At 41.8% G+C, this 22,846-nt stretch overlaps 2 protein-coding genes across 7 annotated transcripts in view; one reads left to right on the top strand and one right to left on the bottom strand.

Moving 5' to 3' along the window:
• SGCE (sarcoglycan epsilon) overlaps nt 1–2,532 on the bottom strand; it is a 68,347-nt gene extending 65,815 nt beyond the window's left edge. For 2 of the 6 annotated variants that reach the window (XM_036010604.1, XM_028525688.2), the window contains exon 1: nt 2,343–2,529. In XM_036010604.1, coding sequence (XP_035866497.1) covers nt 2,343–2,451 — 109 coding nt within the window. In that variant the 5' untranslated portion in view covers nt 2,452–2,529. Of the gene's footprint in view, nt 1–2,342 lie in introns of all 6 variants that reach the window. The other 4 variants (XM_028525687.2, XM_036010606.1, XM_036010607.1 and 1 more) reach the window with 3 other exon arrangements.
• A 180-nt stretch (nt 2,533–2,712) lies between these two features.
• Nucleotides 2,713–15,189, top strand: PEG10 (paternally expressed 10). Its single transcript, XM_028525158.2, is given in 3 exon segments — nt 2,713–2,943; nt 8,939–10,104; nt 10,107–15,189. Coding segments are annotated over 3 exon segments (2,340 nt in total). The 5' UTR covers nt 2,713–2,938; the 3' UTR covers nt 11,276–15,189.
• The last annotated feature ends 7,657 nt before the right edge of the window (nt 15,190–22,846 follow it).

The raw sequence follows: 22,846 nt of genomic DNA, 5'->3' as shown, positions 1-22,846 counted from the left end.
ATTTCTAAGGCAAAGTAAAAATTATTTCCTATGTAGAGAAATAAACAACCCATGGAAATACACCAAAATAATAACTATGTGTGTGTTAGAATAGTGAGATCAGAGAAAATTCTCAGTTCTCTGGTTATAAATCTTCATGTGCTAATGTTCACTTAAAATTTTAGCTAGAAAAAGTTATTAATATTATTTCCTTTTTAAAAAAGTCTCTGAAAATGTAATTATTTGACAGTTGGGTTTCTTTGGAAAGAAAATAATGGAGAAAATTAATATGACCCCATTTTTAATTGCAGAAATTATATATAGGCAACTCTCTGAAAAATATATATTAGTTAGGTACATATATATGTTTAGAGAAATTCTGAAAAAGTAAACTCCATAATGTTTGTGGAGATTATTTTAGAATGAAGAGATTACAGGTGATCTTGATTTTCTTCTGTATTTTTTTCTGGTTTTCTGCAGTATTTTTACCTGAATTTTGTACAATGGGTAGAGATTACTTTTATTATAGTAAAAATAATACTAAAGTTTTTTTTTTTAAATAGTGGTTAACATTTTCAAATAAAAAATCAATTGGTTCAAACTTTAAAAGTCTTGGGATAATTTTTAAACTTGAATTTCCCCTACCAGCTCTACTAATTTTTAATACCACTTTTTAGAAAAGAATACCTATTAGTTAACAACTAGGTGATCTAACTTTTCTGGATTAAAATAAACCTAAGATTTTGACAGTTCCGTGGCCACCACAACAGCACTCTAGCAAACGTAAGAAATCCTGAAATTACTTTATCTTGCAGAAAAGAGTGGACATCCTAAAGATTAAAAGGCATTGCTAAAAAGTATAATTGTGTTCCCCCCAAGTTCCTCGAAAAATATCTTTCATTGTTGGAAATCTGTATTTCATTCATTCATAAGCTAATGGTCAACATTTTATTTCTGATAAAAGAGTAAAATCTCAGTAAATCTGCTAAAATTTTGTTTACTCCTAGAAAGGCTCACTTTAAGATTTCTGCCACCCTGTCATCTATAATGGGTCAAATTCTTATTTATCCTCTCCGTATAAAAGAATCTGTAGCAATGATACTAACATATGCTGAATTTTAGCCATCAAATACAAATATGTCTCATCCATTTAAGGAAGCTTACTCAGATGTAGACAATTTGTTTTTCCATTTTAATTTATTATGCTCAGATTATCAACAGATTGTCTGTTTTCTCAGCGCCTAACACTCTGGGGCACTTAAATGGAAATCTGTGTTAACGCTTTTTTTTTAAGCATCCTTCCGTATCACTATTTTAATTGTTTTGTAGCCTATTGCAATTTTCTATAACATAAAATATATATATATATGTACGTATATATGCTTATATACGTACATATACACACAAATATTTGTGGCTGAATCTCGGCAACGTGCTTCAAAGGATTAACTTGAGGTTGCCGTGATTAAATGTATTCACTCTACAAGATTTATAAAAATGTAACGTTGCAGGGAGAGTTGGTCTCTGCGAAAACCTCGTAATCACCACCAAAAGGCCATAGCTGCGAGCCTCCGAAGACCGCCAAGCACTGTGGAGGCATCCACAGCTGTTTTTCATTGTTATTGCTTTCTCGAAATAGTGCACTTGGTGGGGCAAATGGTGCCGCTTGCAGCATCTCTGGCCCCCCAGCCGGGTTAACCCTGACCTGAATGCCTGCTTAGTTCCAGCATTTCATCATTCCGCTTCCCTGCTCCTTAAAACCTAAGAAAAACGAAATATCCGCCGCGGAGAAATGCGCTTAGTAAGAGCCGGGGGGGGGCGGGGAGATGTTTCAAATGTACATTTTTCCGTTCTCTCCGGATCAGATTCAAGAAAAGAAAAAAAAAAGTGTGTTTGTGTAGAGGGGTTATGCAGTTTTACACCTATTTCCTAAAGGCTCACCCCTGGGTGGCAGAGCCCCAATAGAAGGGTAAAGGGGCCCCCTAGAAAAAAATAGCCAACAACCCCTAGCTCTTTGCTGCAGAAATCGGGAGAGGTCCACCATCAAAGATGGAGGTGGGGTTGGGAGTGGGGGGCACACGGTTGGGAATGGAAATTGAAGATTACATTTCTGCGCTCTATGGTCAGGGAGGGGCCTGCGGGGGCGCAGAGAAAAAGAAAAGGCGATGGGTCAAACCTGAGAAACGACGCACAAGGCCGGAAAGTGGGGTGCGGGTGTCCTGGAAGAGGGGTGCCATGGGAACTGAGGCAGTGAGAGGGGCTGACACCCAGAAAATGCAGCCGAGTACCCAAAACCTGGGCGGGGGATGGGGTGGTGGAGGCCTGTTGGCCTCAGTACCTCCCATCGCGCGCGGGCCACTAACCTGTCAGCAAGAAGGTGCCAGTGGTCGAGGGGCTCATCCTGCGTGTCCCCCAACCCTGTCCAGTCCAAGCACAAGGGTCGCCCAGCTCCCACCACCAGGGCAGTTGCATTCTCGGCCTGACTAGGCCGGCAGTCCTTGATTCTCCCCTCCCCTCCCTTTCTTCTTTCCTCCCAGCTTGGCCAATTCAGCATCAGCATTTTGCACCCCCTCGTTAATCCCATACTCCCTCTAGCGGCAGGCCAGTGTAGCGAGGCCATCGCCCCCACCCCCATCCCTCCCGCCCCCACACCCCCTCCATCCCCCAACCGCACAGCACGCTGGGATTTGGCGCCCCCCTCCTCTGTTCTGCCTATAAAAGGCTCCCAGTCCGTGCTCCGAGTACACGCGCTTCAACTTCGGTTGGTGTGTGTCGAAGAAACCTGACTACGACCTGGGAGAACAGCGGAGAGGGTCCACCGAATCTCGCGAAAGGTCCGCTGAGCGGGCTCGCAACCGGAGCCACTCCGGGTTGCGGAGCACCCAGCGGAGCCCACGCCTGGCACAGGTGTGGGACCCGGTCCTCCCTGTCTTCGCAGAGGAGTCCTCGCGTGGTGAGTATGCGGTGAGGACTTTTTTTTTTTTAAGATCACATTCAATCCCTGTTCTTACTGGGAGCTGCAGGAGATGGAGTAGCGCTCTGAATATCTCCATGCAAACCTTGTCACGCCTTCACGGCTGTACCCCAAACCAGAGTGGGGAAACCAAGCCTTCAGGGCTTTTGATTTCCAGGACCAAAGTCCAGATACAGGTTATGGACAGATATGAGCTGCGGACAGACATGAGCTGCAGACGGACATGATCTACAGTCCAATTTGGAATTTGCTCTTCGAATGCACTACAAAGTGATATGTGTGGCAAACTAATTGGTGCTTCATGCACTACCGACTGATAAGCGCTTCAATTGCGCTACAGACCGATGGGCGCTCCAGTGCACTACAGACGAGTAGGACCTGCAGCGATATGAGGTGCAGACTGATTTGCGCTTTAAATGAGCGACAATAACTGAGCTGCAGGTTAGCACTACAAAAATGAAATGATTGCACTACAACAGCGCTTCATTCCGCTGCCCTGCACAGGAACTGCGGAGGTACAGGAGTGGTAGAATAATTTATACCCTCAAATGTGCTACAAAGTAATAACAGCTGCAGAGTAATCCAAGCTGCACTGTTGGACGTTACAAAGAAAAGAGCTGTAGAGGGATATGAGCTGCAGAGTAAAAATTACTCTTCTTAGCTCGGGGACCCCACCCTTTGTCTCTAACATACCTTTTTTGGAATGGCTCCCACTATATTTTTCTGCAGGACGGTTCGCTGCATGCTGGTGATGGTAGACAAAATGGAGCCCCAGGCAAAAATTAGTGTTTAATGTTTCCCCCACACCATTCCTGCTATAGCAGTGGAGTGGAGGGGTCCTAATTTGAGTGAAAAAGAGAATATTTTGATTGGTAGTAGAGCGGACTGCTTTTCCTAGTTGAGCTTGATTGAAGTGGCGGTGTAGTTGTAGTGGTGGCGCGAATCAGCGTCCAGCAACAGTTTGTGGGAACTGTTGGTTTGCTTGCGTGGGGCGGTGGGGGGGGGGGATGGGGTCTGGAGGGATTGCCCTTGTTGCATGAAATGAATCTGGCTGTTGGAGGCTAGTGGGAGGGGTACGGGGGGGGGGTGATCTTGGGAGAGGTATGCAGCCTGTCTCAGACCTGCCCCGCCCATTCCAGCAAGCCTTCTCTGCAGTGTCTACTCAGAGCGGGCTTAGCGCCTCCCAGCGCCTATTTAAAGCATGTCTCCTCTGCAGCGCGCCTTCCCAGAACGCGCCTCCCCCGAGCGCGCCTCCCCCGAGCGCGCCTCCCCCAAGCGCGCCTCCCCAGAGCGCGCCTCCCCCGAGCGCGCCTCCCCCGAGCGCGCCTCCCCGGAGCGCGCCTTCCTCGAGCGCGCCTTCTAGACCCTGCCTCCCCAGACTCGGCTTTTTTCTGAGCCCGCCTCCTCCCAGGCGGCTCGCCCAGACCCCGCCTCTCTCTGAGCCCGCCTCCCCCCAGGCTGTACCGCCAAACCCCACCTCTTTCTGAGCCTGCCTCCTCTGAGGTGGCTCCCCCTAGACCACGCCTGTCCAAAGCTTGGCCCCTCCCTGAGCCAGCCTCCTCTGAGTTGGCCCACGGCCCCGCCCCACGAGAGCATCACGCGCGTGCGCAGTGTGAGCTCTCCCCACCTTCAGCCCCAGGTCTGTGCCTGCAGGCTTTCTTTACCTGAGCCAGGCTGCACAGCCCCGCCCTCCTGCGGTTTTCCCATACACCGGTTTTTTTTTTTTTTGTCCACGAATGTCTAATAAATATAAGAATAATAAGGAACAATTAAAAGCAATAGTAATTATCCCTAGAATTAATACGCACTTGGTATAAGTGCTTTGCATATGTTACATAGCATGATCCCACAATTTAAAATCCTGACTGCGTTATAAAGGATGCTTCTAAAGTTGCATGGCTGGCAAAACTCTAAAGGCAATCCAACTAAATTGGATCACTACAAATGAAAAATAGAATGTTTTAAATACTTTAACATTTAAGGTTGGTTTTGTGTGTGTGTATAACACTACTGATCCTTTATGGCGGTACCGATTGGAATCCCATGCCTTGATGGATACAAAATAAGGAACAACTTGAACTGTTTCACAAGAGTTGTAAGTGGCTTGTTGGTGCTGCTGGCTTGGCCTCTGAGCAAGTATGAGGTGTTTATCTGTGTGCCTATAAAGCTAGATTTTTTTCCTTGGAACTCTAGGGTATTAGCTCTGGCTAACTTACCTACATATTTATTAATTGTGTCTGGCATATGGCAGGCACTCATTAAATATGTGTTAAATAACCAGAGTAAATTGTTTTATTCGTTATTTTTCCTTGGTGTCAGCAGGGTTTTTTTTTCTGGTGTCTTACTCTTGGCTCTTTTCCCATGGCACATTGCTTGCCTTATCTCTCTCATATTTAACAGGATCTTTTGTTTTGAAAAAAAGTATGCATGTTTACACTATAATAATGTAAGCCGTAATTATAATACAAAACAATTAAATTTAAAATGCTCAAAATAATTTAAATTTGGGGCAAGTGGATTATTTAGTGGTACATAATTGTCATATTTAACATTTTTGTGATGTAATATAATGTGGTTACATATACAAAATATAAATTGAGGATTTTAACTGACATTTTAAACACCTTTAATAATTCATACCTACTACCAGTGAGATGTACCATGTTTATATTTCCAAATAAATGAAAAATTTTAAAACGTAGTTTTGTATATTACAAACCATGAGTCAAATCTTTGTTTTGGGGGGCAGCTGGGGGCTATGGCTCCCCAAAATCTGTCACACCTCACTCCACCCCCAATAACTATACAAATGTGCTTATAATAATTACAGCTTTCAATGAGTCCCCAGGCCTTTTTTACCCCACCATGGTACCCTGACCCCCCTCCTCTTGGAAATTCTCTATCTGCATTTTAAAGAAGCTCAAAACAGTGGTAAAAACGTGTGTGTTAATGAACTTGTATTTTATAAATAGTGCACATACTACTCAAAAAGAAATTTGAACATTTGAGAATGTAAAACAATTAAGAATTGCCTAATGAAGTGTCATTTCCTAATGGAATGTTTAATGTACAGTGGTTTTTGGCTACTATGGTGCTCTGGTGTGTTTGGGGAATAGAAATTTTTAGAGATCATCCTGGTGAGTCAAAGATTAAATAAATGTATGTATTTAATTGACTAACACTTAACTCTTTTCCATGTATAAAAATGGCGTAACTTGGCTTTATGCTGGGTGTCCTACAGGTCTTAGGAAAGGGGTCTCTTGAGCCCCACCTCCCCAAGCCAGCCCCTATTAAGGGGGCATTTAAGGATCTATAGTTCTGTAATTTCAAATCCAGTCACAATGCTCCTGTTCCCTTGTTAACCTGTGCTCCAGTTGCAGTTAAAAATGTTTTAAAACTGCTTATATTAATAGTTAACCTGCCTGCCTACTACCCAGAACTTTTAATGGTTAAAGTACTGTGTGCTGGACATTTATCTCTTTTAGAATTTAAGAGTCTCACTCCAAAATTACAATTCCTAGAGATGGGGACCTGAAGCCTGAAACTAGTAAAGGTCAGGGGTCTCAAACTGGTGACCTTGCAGGCCAAATGAGACCCTGAATTTGTTCGACCAGCACTGGATTAAAACAATTTTTAAAAATTAAAAGAACTGAATGTATTTTGAGACAGGGGGCACACATCTCCATGTTGCCTAGTTGTCTAAACTTATGTCTCTTCTGTTTTATATTACTTTCCTGTTTACCAAAAGCATTTGAATTTTAAATGCTTATTGATATTGCTTCCCTAAACAATTCAGTGATTATTTGCTAATGTCTTGATGTGTTGTTATTTCTAACCTGTCATTGTGTTTTGCAGATGATTAAAACACTCAGACCTGGGCCTCAATAAAGCCCACCCCACTGACTGTGATTGACATGTAGGTTAACCTTCCTGACCTTGGTCAGGCTGTACCAGGCCTTTTCAGAAGTCTTCTATATTTTGAAAGTATTAGTGTTTGGATGACAGAAATGGCATCTGAGTCACGTGACCTGTGCTTACTAGGATTTTAATGGGACAGTAACACTCTATTCATTACATTTAATAAATAAACATTGCATCATCTCATGATCTTATATTCTAAGTGTCACCAATAAAGTTGCTTTTAAAGAGTTGGAAATGAAGCTAAGTGTCAAACTATGTTGTGTTAATTGTATCTTCTAATTACTTCTTAAACTTGAATAGTTTATTTTGAATGCCAATTATTCATTGTTTTTGTAGCCTAATTTATGAAAGTACTGGTCAATCAGTTCTTTAAATAGAAAGTTTAAAGTACTAAGATGATGTGGTAAATCTATTCCTTAAGGATCTGCTTGCCATACAACCACTCGTTGGAGAGGCCACAACACCACCACAGGGCATAAGGAAAGTAGCTGTGGTTATAAGACCTGGGGCAAGGGAGGGTCCTGAAGGATTAGGAGGGGTCTTAGGGAGAAAGGAGGAAGGGATATTTCTCTATAGCCAGGGACAGAGCTAAAATTTACAGGTATATTTGATTAGCACCACCTTTTCTTTTTTTTTTTTTTTTTACTTCTACCCTCCTATTATTTGAATAGTAGCTTTTTTTCTACCTTTTCTGAATAATACATGCTTATCTTTTTTGTTTTATTTTATGTAAATAATTTGGTATCCATTTTTACCTTTATGGGTCAGAGAACAGGCGTGCCAAGTTAAAATTGAGTGAATAGGCAGTCTGCCTGCTTTATTCATATTGTTTCTAAATTTTTGAGCACTTTCTTCGAGTTTTCCAAAAAGGAGAATTTGATGCTCATTAAAAAAATGTTGAAAAGTTCAAATAAATTACTCTAAAAACATTTAACCCTGTATTCAGGAAGTATTTAGGCACTGTGTTGGGATTTATTGTACGTGACTTATCACTATTCATAAATTAGGTCACTTAATCTCTTCTCTCTGATACCCCCACCCCCACACTACTCACCTCTAGGAGTAGAGCGTCACTCCACTCTAAGTTACAAACTTTGGGGTGGGGCTGCACTGACAAATCTTGTTTATAAAGCAGGGATTGCAAACTGGTGACCTACAGGTCAAATGAGACCCTGGATTTGTTTGACCAACACAGTATTAAAATATCTTTTGGTGGGAAATACATACCCAGATTGCCATAGTTGCAGACCCCACCTGTTTTAGTCCTAACCTCTTTAACACATAAAGTTATTTTTCTGTTTTCTTATTAATAGCTATTAATAACAGCCAACAGTTATTGAAAACTCACTGTGTGTTTTAATGCATCATTTAAATCTTATTATAAGTTTGAGGTGCACTATTATTGGGCTTCTTCCAGGGTCCCGCTTTGTATATAGCCCAGCTTCTCCTAGGAGATAGCAACTACTTTTTGTTGATTGCCTCCTTGATAAGGAAGAACACCGATACACACATGTCACTACTCAGAGCCATTTCTGTCCCACAGAGAATTCTCTTTGGGAAATCAAATTATGGTCAGAAAAGTAATTTAGACAGTCCTGTGGGTTTTGTGGCATGTTTTGTTTCTCTCCCTTATTGGCTGGAATATTATCTGTTATGCAGATAACTTCTTTGATAACAATTATCCCATTGGCCTTATTTTGTGTAATTGATTTGGCAGCCATCTTTACCTTAAAAGCTTCTTGCTTGGCTCCCTGGATTCAAACTACTTGTTTGGACTGTCTCAGTACTGTCCTATAATTAGTAGAGTTAAGCAGTGTACTGTTGATACAGTTAGGTATTGTTCAATCATAATGAACAGGTGACTTTTAAGGAGGTAAACATTTGGACATCAAAAAGAGGGTGTTTTTTATTACTATTGTCTCTTTGTAGGAGTTTGTTTATTAACATAAGCAAGTAAAGAGATACTGTAAATACATGTGTTTTAGTAGATACTCTAAAAGCTAAAATCTTCTTTGTATTGTGCTGTTTCGACATGTTGAATTATGCTTTTATCCTCATTTACAGAAACAAAAAGCTTTTGAAAACAAAAAGAAGAAAGGGTGGAAGAGGAGGCCAGGATCCAGGCCTCCATTCCCACAGGATTGAAGCTACACTTGGGAGGTCCCCTCCCACCCCACCTCTCACCCTGGGGCCCGACTGCCCACCACCTCCTCCTCCTCCTCCCCCCAACGACCCCACCTCCCCGCCAAACTGCTGCGAGTCAGACCAGTACATTCCTACTCTGTCTGAACGTGGGCGGGAGGATCTCTCTGAAGAGATCAACAACCTTAGAGAGAAGGTCATGAGGCAGTCCGAGGAGAACAACAACCTGCAGAACCAGGTGCAGAAGCTCACAGAGGAGAACTCAAACCTTCGTGAGCAAGTAGAACCCACCCCCCAGGATGAGGAGGATGACCTCGAGCTCCACGGCGCGGCAGCCGCTGCAGCCCCACCCCCTCCCGAGGAGGAAGAGTGCCAAGAAGACCTTCCTGAGAAATTCGACGGCAACCCAGACATGCTGGCTCCTTTCATGTCCCAGTGCCAACTCTTCATGGAAAGGAGCACCAGAGATTTCTCAGCTGATCGCGTCCGTGTCTGCTTCGTGACAAGCATGATGACCGGCCGTGCTGCCCGCTGGGCATCCGCAAAGCTGGAGCGAGCTCATTACCTGATGCACAACTACCCAGCCTTCATGACCGAGATGAAGCACGTCTTTGAAGACCCCCAGAGGCGAGAGGCAGCCAAACGCAAGATCAGACGTCTGCGCCAAGGCATGGGGTCAGTCATCGACTATTCCAATGCTTTCCAGATGATTGCCCAGGACCTGGATTGGAATGAGCCGGCACTGATTGACCAGTACCATGAGGGCCTCAGCGACCACATTCAGGCCGAGCTCTCTCACCTCGAAGTGGCCAAGACGCTGTCTGCGCTGATAGGTCAGTGCATCCACATCGAGAGAAGGCTGGCCAGGGCAGCTGCAGCCCGCAAGCCGCGCTCCCCTCCGCGGGCGCTGGTGCTGCCTCGCATCGCCAACCACCACCAGGTGGACCCCACCGAGCCTGTGGGAGGTGCGCGCATGCGCCTGAGCCAGGAAGAAAAGGAAAGACGCAGAAAGCTGAACCTCTGTCTTTACTGCGGAAATGGAGGTCACTACGCCGACAACTGTCCTGCCAAGGCCTCGAAGGCTTCGCCGGCGGGAAACTCCCCGGCCCCGCTGTAGAGGGACCTTCAGCGACCGGGCCGGAAATAATAAGGTCCCCACCAGATGATGCTTCATCTCACTTTCAAGTGACGCTCCAGATTCATCTTCCGGGCAGACACACCCTGTTCGTCCGGGCCATGATTGACTCTGGGGCTTCTGGCAACTTCATTGATCACGAATACGTTGCCCAGAATGCAATTCCTCTAAGAATCAAGGACTGGCCAATACTTGTGGAAGCGATTGATGGACATCCCATAGCATCGGGCCCAGTTGTCCACGAAACCCACGACCTGGTAGTCGACTTGGGAGAACACCGTGAAGTGCTGTCGTTTGATGTGACCCAGTCTCCATTCTTCCCCGTCGTCCTGGGGGTGCGCTGGCTGAGCACACACGATCCCAACATCACCTGGAGCACTCGGTCGATCGTCTTTGATTCTGAATACTGCCGATACCACTGCCGGATGTATTCTCCAATTCCACCAGTTCTCCCACCGCCGGCACAGCCGTCCTTCTACTACCCAGTTGACGGATACAGAGCTTACCAGCCAGTGAGGTATTACTATGTGCAGAATGTGTATACTCCAGTGGATGAGAACGTCTACCCAGATCACCGCCTGGTAGACCCCAACATTGAAATGATACCCGGAGCGCACAGCATTCCCAGCGGGCACGTGTACTCGCTGTCCGAGCCTGAAATGGCAGCTCTGCGTGATTTCGTGGCCAGGCATGTGAAAGATGGGCTGATTACTCCCACAGTCGCTCCTAACGGAGCCCAAGTGCTGCAAGTGAAAAGAGGATGGAAGCTGCAGGTTTCTTACGACTGCCGAGCTCCCAACAGTTTCACCATCCAGAATCAGTATCCTCGACTGTCAATTCCAAATTTGGATGACCAAGCTCACCTGGCAGCGTACAGTGAATATGTACCTCAGATACCTGGATACCCCACGTACCCTGCATATGGCACCTACCCAACCTACCCGGTTGGATTTGCCTGGTACCCAGTGGGACGAGATGGACATGGACGCCCGCTCTATGTCCCTGTGATGATCACCTGGAATCCGCATTGGTACCGCCAGCCTCCGGTACCTCAGTACCCGCCGCCGCAGCCGCCGCCGCCACCGCCGCCGCCGCCGCCGCCGCCGTCTTACAGTCCCATGTGAAAAACTGTCATGTCCTTTGGGATCTCTGCCCTCAAAATGTGTTGCTGTGCAGCTTCTCAGTCAGTGACAGTATGCTCAGTTGGGCCACTCTATCTTCAGGCCAGCCAGAGGTGCAGTTCCCTAAAACGACTACAGCTCAGGGCCACCCTGGACTGGCACACATCCATCCTAAAAGCACCAAAAGATCTCCACCATTTTCTGGGAATGACAGAAATTTGACCAGCAAATATCTCTGTTTTCCACCTGAACTGCCATACTGAAATTTATAGTAAGTGTACTTCCCAGTAAATCTTAGAAGCCTGGATTATTATTTACAGAGAAGCTGATGCAAACACAGGAGATGCTGTTTTCTGTATGGAGGGGGAGAGGAGGAGGAGGACATGACTTTTCTTGCAGTTGCAGTATTCATGTCTTTGGAGAACTGACTCCTTATTAAGGAAGCCACAGTTGGTGCAGTGTGAATTGGCTTCCGTGATCTTTTTTGCTGCACCCTTAGAAACTTCACCATCTTCAAACTACTCTTTCATTGTTCTGTTAATACTGAAGGAGCAACAGCCTGACCAGATCTCTCAGGAGCAGGCAAAATCCCTGCAACGGATACACCTCATGTTTGTGAAGGAGGCACCCTTTCAGATAAACTCTTGCATGTTGAGTGTGCCTTCACATCCTGGTGTGAATCACGTGTACCCAAGAACTCTGGCTTTGTCACAACACCTTACCATCATCATGCCAGCAATGGCTTCCACAGAATGTTGGACCTGGTAACCAGAAACTGTTGGTGGCTCCAAGTGTGTTAGATGTTTGTGAAATCTGTCAATCATGAGGGCTAACACGTAGCAAATCAATCAGTGGAAGTCTTACGAGCATCTACCCACATCTCTGCCTCCTTGGCATCTGGGCCTTTCATTATCAGGCCCCTCACTAAACTGTAGCATCAGGATGCTGAGGGAAGGGAAATGATTTTAGCACCCACACTGTTATGCCTGGAAGGGGTGTCTCTGAAAAAGAGAAACTGGGGCACTGGATACTGTCTTGAGGATATGGACTTCTTCGGTGAGCTTCAAATCCAGCTGCCAATGAATGAAAGGCCTCAGAATGCAACTCAAAGGACTCAGACTCAAAGCAGCAGACAACACAAGTGTTGTCTTCAGTCCAGCGAGATCACCTGGTGTCTCCTGGATGCTTTGTGTTAACCCGGGACTGCCTGACTTCCTTCACTCTGGTCTCTTGCTCCTACCTTGAACTGTGTGTCTAACCTCCCTTTCTGTTTAATTCTTTACCACTGCCATTAACCCTGCTGCAGGATTTGTGTCATCCTGCCTGCCCGGTTGCTGAGACTCCGTTTTGCTGCCACGCACAGACGAGAAAGAAGCAGGCTTCAAGGAGCTTGTGTTTCAACGATCCCCAGTTGCCAAAACACAGTTTAGGTGGTAGAAACCGACATGGTGTATGTTTTAAATTGCCTCTCAGGAAGAGGAGCCTAATGGTGAAGTTTCATTTTTCATCAACATTATCTTTCTACATCTTCACTATCATCTATCCTTATTCTTGCATGTTTAAATACTTAAATGTTTTAGCTCTAGATTAGTGGTATCCTTTAATAGTGTTTTAAAGTGGTGACTGCTCAAAAATTATTTCCATTGAACTACAAAGTACTATCCAATTCTTAGTGTGTTAGGGTTAAGCTCATTAAAATTGGTAAGTGACATAGTGTAAAATATTTCTTTACTGTGAACTTCTCTTACAAGCACTGTGAATGAGAGGCTCCTCAGAACTGGAGTTTTGTATAATAGTTCATCTTGTTCATCTTCAGTCTTCTCTTTTAATGTCATATGTAAGTTCAGTTTTATCAATTAGGCCTTTCAAAGTCACACCAAAAAGATGCAAATTCAAAGAAGATACCTGATTGGCTATTTAATCCAAAATAACTTTTTTTTTTATTTTTCAATGGAATCAGGAAATGTGTCAGTCACTCATGTGTTTTAGAGTACGTGATTTTATTTTTTAAATGGTGCATTTGTGCTTCTGGACTGTTTTGAAGCGTCACTTCAGTTTACCTCAGATACCAATCCATCCTTCATATATTTGAATTCAAGTTGTGTTGTGTCAAACTTACAGTTGTCCATTGATCTTCAAGCTGCAGGGGGCCTAGAAATGGGCCATTGTCTGCAACCGCAGCATGTGCACACGGACATTTGCCATCACTGCGAGCGCGTCTGGAGACGCTGGCCGGCGACAGCAGTCAGGGAGAGCACGGTGATACGGGTGAACAGCCCATGGATGAAGTCCCTGACACAGATGGCTGTTTAGTAAAGCTTCTGAAAGGTGTTTGGCAGTGTGCACTATGCCCTATTGCTATGTATGCTATCTATAAATGTAGGTGTTAAAGTCATCTCAAATTGATTGTTTTACAGCATCAGAGTTTTATTAAGTTTCCTTTTACTCAATTGATTTCATTGTTGCTATTGATCAAATTTATGTTAATTGGATACTTTAAAACTTTTGGCATTCCAAAAAAGATGCCTTTATTCCTAAGAAAGGAAAGAGCAAAGTAATGAAACCTCTGAAGAAGTTAGAAAGGGAGCAGAATAAAAACATAAAGGAGATAAATCTGTCAATATCAGAATTATTAAAGCCAATAGTCAACCCTTTGAAACAAATTGGCAGAATTGATTGACTTTTGGCCCGAATTGGGAGTGTTAATTTAGAAGTCGAGGAAGAGGTGATGAGCTCCCACTTTTAGGAGAACTTGGAGAGAACTAGCTAAGGTCATCATGCTAAGATACTGAGGAAGTTTTTATACTTCTCTGAAGGGTCGATTTAGTTCGACCAATGAGGTATTTGTATTAGATGCTGGAGAATGAAGAACTAGTTTGATTAAATCATGTGAGGTAGAAGAGTTTACCAGCAAGTGCACAAAATAGGAGGGGCACAGCGATACTGTGCAGTCTGGATTTCTGTTTAAGTTTGCAGGTACCTCTTAGACTCCTGGATTGATCCAGTTGTCAACCACCACAGACATCTAACATCAGATGGAATTCCATGACTGGCAACAGAGAGTTCTGCTGGGAGAGACCTGGGCAGAAATGAAGGACCACCTGCAGAGACGACAAGCTGGGTGGGAACCACACGACGGTTGTCACCTAAAGAAAGAATGCACATCTTGTGGCACTGGAAGTTCTCTGTTGCTTCAGATTGTAGAATGATATTGAATTGGTCTGTGGAAGATTGCATTTTTCTTATTTCCTTGTTAATCGATTTAAGTAGTGGGGGATGTAGTAATCATAAGTAATTTTAGGGGGGAGGGATTATTAAGTAATCTTTAGTGGGTGGGACTAGTTAAGCAGCATGATTATATATTAGATATCTCTATAAGTAGATGCATATACTTACTTGTGATCATTTACCTTGTGATTGCTACCCTTAAAAATTTTAATCAACCTTGGAGGGAACTGCAGGGAGACTAACCTGTTTAGGGTAACTTGAACATGGATAAAAACCTTAGTTGAATAAAGTCGAAAGGTGACTGAATTGATCATTTAATAGAGGCTCTTTGCCCTGGGTATTAACTCCAGGGAACAAGATTGTAAGCAAAGTCTTTAGAGAGTTACAGAGTGGATAGATACTCTTGGAGAAATTGTTGCTGAAGTGACATTGATAATGATGAATTGTGATGAATATTCATGGAAGTTCTATGAAAGCGATGAATAAGAAATGAAAATGATGAATGAGAAACGTTGCTCCCATCGGTGGCCCTCCTCTTCTCTTCTCTCTGCCCCTATACCTGCTACCTATATCTCTACCCTTTCCCATTATTGCTGAATTCTCTTTACTCTATACTCCTCTCAAATTACTAATACTGCATTGATGTTATAATAAATTCAATTAATAAAGATTTAGTGGTTAAGTGCAAATTGTGTCCTGATCATTTCAGCATCCACCACAATCCAGGGAACAGGGTGGGGGAGTGGGCACGGTGGGGGATTTGGGGTTGGGGAGCGGACAGGGCGGGAAATTGGGAGGTGGGGGAATGGATAGGGTGGGGGAGTGAACAGAATAGGGTGTGGTGGGGGAGGGGGGGGAATATGGAGGAATGAGGAGGGTGGTGCAATAGGGGAAGAGTCCAGAGGATGGGGATGGGGAGAAGGGGTGTGGGGTGTGGAGCTGGGGATAAGGTTGGAAATGGAGGGTGGGTAGTGAGCTAAAGAATGCATTCCTCAAGCAAGCCAGCATCAATTATCCAGAATACTCCTGGAAATTGAATTATTGCAGCTTCAAAACTTGTGTAAAATGAAGGCACAATTAATGGTGACTAATTGACATAATATAAAAAACTAAAGCTGCAAAGAAAGCTTTAACACATAAAGCGACACAATATATTCTATTGACCTATATATTACCAATTTTACTTGGAATATTTGAGATGTACTAATTGAAAATGAAAACATTAGGACAAAAAGACATACCAAGTGAAGTCAGGTAGTGATGTTTTTTAAATGCTGATTAACATCAGAGGGATTGTGAAACTGATCCAGAAAGTGACAAATGAGGTTTGGGAGGCACACATCCTATCAGATTTTCAAAACAAGGACATTAGTCAGAGTTGTCTAATAAGTTGCATGTAGAAAACCTGATCTAACTTAATAGTGCTGATCAGTACATACAAATGGAACCATTTTGTTGCACACCTTAAATTTAGCCAGTGATGCCTGTCAGGTCCCAATAAAACAGGAGAAAAAACCCAGCCAGCTCATTCTGACCCCACCAAAAAATAAAAAAACAAAAAAACACAAACCTGAAAAGGGGACTCTTGCTGATGTGTTTGTTTTAAAGAGTTGCAGGTTCATGTGACATGGTGGTCACATGAACACAGGGACTTACGGAGGGATATATAGCATATGGTGACTGAAACTAAATGCAAGGATCTGGGGTAATACAGAAACACAACCAGAAACTCTCCCTGGAAGCAGGGTACCCTGAGTAGTTGTCCATCTAGCCCAGAGTTCACAGACTTACATGGGGGGCAGTGCGGTGGGCAGAACTGCAGAAACTGGGAGGGGTGCACAGTCAAATGCCTATCAGATGCCTGCGTGGTGGGTAATTTATTTAAACAATGTGGTGCAAAAGCTAGTAATCAAATCAATTGAAAGGAAATTGAAATATCATATTTATCACTGTTTTTTATACCTAGACTCCTCCCCATCCTGACCCCCACTCCTCCCCATAAGTTACATGATTAAACAAAACTTAAAGGAAACAATAAAAGTTGCTGAGCCTCAAGACTATTACAAGGCTAGTCCAGAGCATTAAACTCACCTGTATATGGCAATGGTAATATTTGTTGAAACCCATACCAGTTTTATGAAAAAAAGTGGCTTCCTGGAAGGATATCAACAAGTCTATTTATAGCTGCAGAAATTGCTTTAAGAACCCCTTTCATCCAGTATAGTCCATGCCAGTCATTAACAAAAACAATTGTTTAAAATGACCACACACATGAACTTAAAACACATAAATGTACATTCATTTGTCAATCTTGAAAGAGGCTTGTTTCACTGATTGGAGCTCTGAGTTACTGTTCTTGAATAAATTATATCAGTAACACAAAATAACAAAACAATGAGAAAATACAGAGCTTTTAAAAACATAAAAGCAATGAAATACTAGTGAATTACTTTTGGTCCTTACTCGAAAAATACACAAACGAATTCCAGATCAATCAAGAATTACAAGAAGAAAGAAGAGCTTAATGGTGGGGAGGGCAAACAGAGTACTCAGGGAATAATGATGGCAATGCAAACTACGATGAATGGTTTTGAATTTATAAATAAGGTGCACAACAAGAACGAGGAAGTATTTGGGGCCTACCTATAAAATAGGTGATAGCTAACTTACTACCCAAGTATCTAATATTTTCCTGGAGAAATTAAATACCCAACCTCCACCTTTTATTCCCTTTCTGGCTTCTTTGAACATATGTAGAGAGAAGTCTAGATGGATAGATAATATATGACAAATAATAAATACTAAATAGCTAGATAGCTAGATGACGGATGGATGGATGGATAGATACATGAATAAATGTGTGTGTTCAATTGCTTTCTTTAATACGCCAGAGATTAAGTACATACCCGATCCTATACCCTTCACCCTTTTCTGGCTTCTTTGAATATATGTAGAGATAAATCTGTATGGATAATTAAGCAATTAAATGAGTGAATGAGAAAATGGGTAGATGGATGGACAAATGGATAGGTAAATGAATAAATGTGTCTGTGTGTTAAATAACCATTGACTTCAAATGTGCCAGACGCTAGATCACGTGTTGGGGCCTACAATGCTGGGTGCAGACCCGACACTGAGACACCTCCTGTGGCTGAAGGAGAGCACCCAGTGACTCTCCAGCCAGGCACCCCAACCCACCATGGGTGCCCAAGTCATTTAGGAAGAGGCACTATCACATCATCATTTAGTGCAGAAAAAGACTTAATTTTTGGCATCTGAGTTTTTTCTAGAATAAACTAACATTCTTAAATGTTTGTTTTTATTAGTATTTGAGAATCCAAAAGGATCAACAAGAGAAAGAGAGACTAGAATCAGGGGTATCAAACTCATTTTCACTGGGGTCCACATCAGCCTCACGTTTGCCTTCAAAGGGCTGAAATAATTTTAGGACTGTACAAATGTAACTACTCCTTAACTGTTAAGGAGTTGAAATTACATTCAGCCCTTTGAAAGCAACTGCAAGGTTGATGTGGCCCCTGGTGAAAATGAGTTTGACACCCCTGGACTAGATGGTCTTCCCTCCCAAATTAACCTCCAAAGAACCTTTTTAGCACACTATAAAACTCCCTTATTCTACTCCCAGATAATCCCTAGAGATAGGTGACACATTACAGTAGGAACCCCACCTCCTGGTATCTCAAAATAATTCACAGAATGACATTTGACCCAAGACAATCTCTAAAGAGAGCAAGTGAAACTCTGGAAAGTCATTAATTACTGTTTTATGTCTGGTTTTATAGTCCTCACATAAGCAAATCACCAAATTAAAATTAATTATCACCTGCATAACTTGTATCCTTGGCTAGGTCTTCTCAAGGAGTCCACGTCATAAGCCAAGAAAGAAATAGGTAGACGCAGTATCCCAACACAGCCTCGCATGAAAATTCATTATAAATAAAATTCCTTTTTAAAAAGAATAAAAACATATTCTTTCTTTTCCAAGAGTTTCCAACATTATTTATATTTTATTTACATCAACCTGATGTTAGAATATGTCTAGTAGAATACCACAACGTCCTGTCTTCTTTTGCCTCAGTTGATTTCAAAACTATGTATTGCTCATTTTTACAACTTTAAGTCACTGGAGTATCATCCCAACTTTTATCACTGGCTGGAGTTCTTAAGATTCATTGCAGTAGGGTGATGGTATTTTACTAGCTTTAGGACCAAAACATTGGCATATCAAATTACCCCGTCAGCCCCAAACTGAAATAATGCCCAATCCTGAGAACTTGATGTGAGCCTTGGTACTAAGTACTCACACCCAAGATTGGGTTTGGGAGAGTGTTCGCTCATCGCTTCTCTTTGGAACCTACTTGAGAATAAGCACAGGAAATTAGATGTGAGTTAAAGAGTGTTTTTTTTATCTAAACAACAAAACAAAACAAAACAAAAAACTAGCAAAATATAACCAAAGACACTGAAATAGAGGATAGTCTGACAGTGGCCAGAGGGGAGAGAAGAGGGAATTTCAGGGGGGAAGGGGTAGGGATTACAGGTACAAATTTGGAGGACACATGGACAAAAACTAAGGGTGGGGGGTAATGGGGGGAAGGGGGGAGGGTTGGGTGGAGGGGCTGGAACGGGAGTAGGGGGGAGAAAACTGTACTTGAACAATGATTGAAATAAAAAAAAAAAAAAGAGTGTTTTTTTCTTTTTTAAATTATTTTTTAAGTTGAGATAAAATTGACATATTAGTTTCAGGTATACAGCATAATGATTATATATGTATATTTAGATATCCGATCACAATAAATCTAATTAATGTCCATTATCATTCATACTTACAAAATTTTTTACTTGTGGTGACAACTTATAAGGTTTACTTGCTTAGAAACTTTTAAGTATGCAATACAGAATTATTAGCTATCGACACCATGCTGTATGTTACATCTGTAGGAGTTATTTATTTTATAACTGGAAGTCTGTACCTTTTGACCACTTCCACCCATTTTGCCCACTTGCCCCGCCCACGTCCTCACCTTTACTAACTGCCAATCTCTTCTCTGGACCTATAAGGATGTTTTGTGACTTCACTTAAGGCATACTAATTATACTTCTTTAAAAAAAATAATAATTTAGCCCTGGCTGGTGTGGCTCAGGGGACTTAGCACCGGCCTGCTAAAAAAAATAATTTAGTAGGGGTTGCTCTAGAGTTTTCAATATTTATTTTTAACTAATAAAATTTTACCTTCAAATAGTAAGGGAGGCTGGGAAAGCAAGTGTCTGGCTCCTACCTTGGCACATAAGGTGGGAAATTTTGCAAATACTGAAAGAATGTTCGAAATTGCTGAGCGGCTAGAAACAATGATAAACGTCTATGAAATATTTTCTTAACTATTTAAAAAAATATTTTCTATCTCTTTGCTTAGTGCCTAAGACAGCAAATCCTTTCTACATTATCTTCTAGTCATTAGGTTGTTCTACAAACAATTTATTAGTCTGCAATTGCACAATTCTCTTCTTCAAAAATATGGTGTCGTGCTCTTAATTTCCAAGAGTCCTCTTATTTTGATAGTTTCATTCTTTGGGTACGATAACCTTTCAAGTCTATTTGAAAAAATGAATTTTAAATATTTAGGTTAGCTTTTTTCTCTCTATATTTGTGCATTCCTGTTGGTGTCTCTTCTTGCTATTTGTCTTCCTCAAAATATCTGCTCTTTTTTTATACTTATATATATAAATGAAGGACTTGGTTCCTCAGTTTAGGTGTTGTGAAGTTCCCCGGCTGTGAGGGGGAAGCCCCCCAAAACTGGAATTATCTTCTGGAGAGTGGGTTCCTTGTAGTACAGGCTTCCCCTGCTAGGTGAGTGTTCCTGGAGCCCATCCGTATCAGTGTACCAGCTGGCGTTGTTGTGACAGGTTGTGTTCACCTTCAATGAATTTTTCTTGAAGACTCTTTCAATGCATTTGCCTATTTCATGATAATGCACCTTCCTACAAGACGCCAAGTTTTCAGCAGTTTTTGATAAAAAATGGCGTGATCCTGGGCCCCCCCCCTTTCACCTGATCTCTCCCCAAGCGACTTCTTTTTATTTCCCCCGATGAAAAAGTCCTCGAAGGGAAAAGTTTTGCTGATGTGGAAGAGGTAAAACTAAAAAGGCAAAAGCACAAAAGGGCATTAAAATTGATGAGTTCCAAAACTGTTTTGAGCAGTGGAAAAAAATATCTCGATAAGTGTATTGCATCAAATGGGGAGTCCTTTGAAGGTGACTAAAGTTGAAACATGTAAGTATAAATACACAGTTTTTTATAAATAGATTTCTGTTTTGGGGGGCTCCTGCCTCAAGTTTTCAAGCTTTCTTTCCTAGCAATAACTGTCTCCTAAAGAGTAAGAGTAACTTTAGGCTTCCTTAAATGTGATGAGAAAAATCTTAAATGCTTCTTGTGAGGGATAAAGGGCAGCTTTTCTGAAGGACCTGTGGGTAAGAAGGAGACTGACAGTCTACTGACCTTCCTGAAACAGTCAGATAAGGAAAGGATCACCGTGGTCCAATTCATTTCAGCTTGAAGCTCCCTGTCCCTGTTTTTTTCCTTTATGTCCATTCATGATCATTTGAAGGTCAGATTTAACTTTTTTTTTTTTACCTTATTTCAGCCAAGGAGCTCATGGTGGATGTTTACATGAGTCTGGATTTCCACCTTGTTTCACTCTCCTAACAGGATTTTGCTTACAGGCTAAAAAACATTTAAGCTGGGACTGTCCAATTATTGCACAATTGTTTAATGAATTGGCTCACTAATTGGCCTATGGCCAGGTCCCATTACCAACTGTGCTGATTCAATGCTTTGCATTTCTCCAAGGTTTCTAGCACCCATCCTGCTGTCTACTGTATATTTTGTAGAAATTCTTGAAAACTTCTGTATGATGATGGTACCCTGTTTTGTCTCCAGTGCTGTTATTGATTTGTTCCTCTTTTCATATCACTTTGATTTTTCAAGGTGGCTTTGACAAATGGAAGCAAATAATGTCTGTCATCTTGGTGTGGCAGCCACATTTGTTTTTTCCACTTCGCAGTGGGCAACTGAATCACTGGGTAAAATCAGAATGCACAAGTTCACTTGGACTACATGTGTACTGGCGTGATTGCAAATTCAGATTTTTCACGCATTCTCATATTTGGAATTTGTGCTTTGCCTAAGATTCTTGGACATGGGTATCTTTAATACATTACTTTTTAAACTGCAAAGTGTTGTTTGATGTTTATACAGTTTATTTCAGTATCTCTGAGAAATTTTTTCTTAGCTCATTTGAAACACATATATGTTCTGTAAGATAAAAACATAAATATATTTTTCATATGAAGATGAAAATGTTTGTTATGGTTATTGTGGGAGGTGGAATTTTGAGTGATACTTTTGCTTTCAGATTACATTTTCTAAATTTTCTACTATAGGTGTGTATAGTTTAAAAAGGAACATTTAAAAATAAGTATTTTTTAGCTCTGGCCTGGTAGCTCAGTTGGTTAGAGCTTTGTCCTGATACATCAAGGTCGCAGGTTCAATTGCTGGTCAGCGCATATAGAAGAAGCAACCAATCAGTGAATGCATAAATAAAAGAAACAACAAATTGATGTTTTTTTTTTCTATCTCTCTCTTCCTCTCTCTCAAATAAATAAATAAATAAACAAATAAATAAAATGAGCATATTTAATGTATTTTCTTTCAGTTTGCTAGACAAATGTTACCATGTCCATAGTAACATGGAGAACTAATTGCATTTTTCAGCAATACATTTAAGGCACAAAAATCTAAAAGCAGTAATAGCCTTACGTGTACTAGTTGCAGAGAGATTTGTGTGTGTGTGCATTATGAACTTTAAAACTTCATGCATTACTTCTCTGCTTTTTTTGCCAGCTGCTGACCTTCAAAACAACATATTACTGAGATGACTCACAAGAATCAGTGTGAAATAGAATGTGTTACTGCTGGAAGTTTTTCTTTCTTAGACTGCTTAGCACTCTTTGGCAGTATTGTATAAAGGAAGAACAAGTTATAAAAACCAAGATTAGAAATTAGTCCTGTCAGCACACCTTAAAAGAACTATAATTTTGTTAGGAATGTGCAACAAAGGAATTAATGTTAACGATTCATTAAACAGTAACATTTATTATGCAGAAGAAATAATGCCTTACCAGCATTACAAGACAAGGTCTCTTCCTAGGTCTAACACGGCAAACACCAAGCTTGTAGGTTCCATTGTAAGCTGGCCAACAAAAACTCACATCTCTCAAATTTCTCCATAAACTATATGAAAATATATACACAAAGATTATTTTATTAAAA

Source organism: Phyllostomus discolor, chromosome 10, assembly GCF_004126475.2.
Source record: "Phyllostomus discolor isolate MPI-MPIP mPhyDis1 chromosome 10, mPhyDis1.pri.v3, whole genome shotgun sequence".
NCBI lineage: Eukaryota > Metazoa > Chordata > Mammalia > Chiroptera > Phyllostomidae > Phyllostomus > Phyllostomus discolor.
Note: the sequence above shows the minus strand (reverse complement) of the source record. Positions and strands in the feature narration are given on the sequence as shown.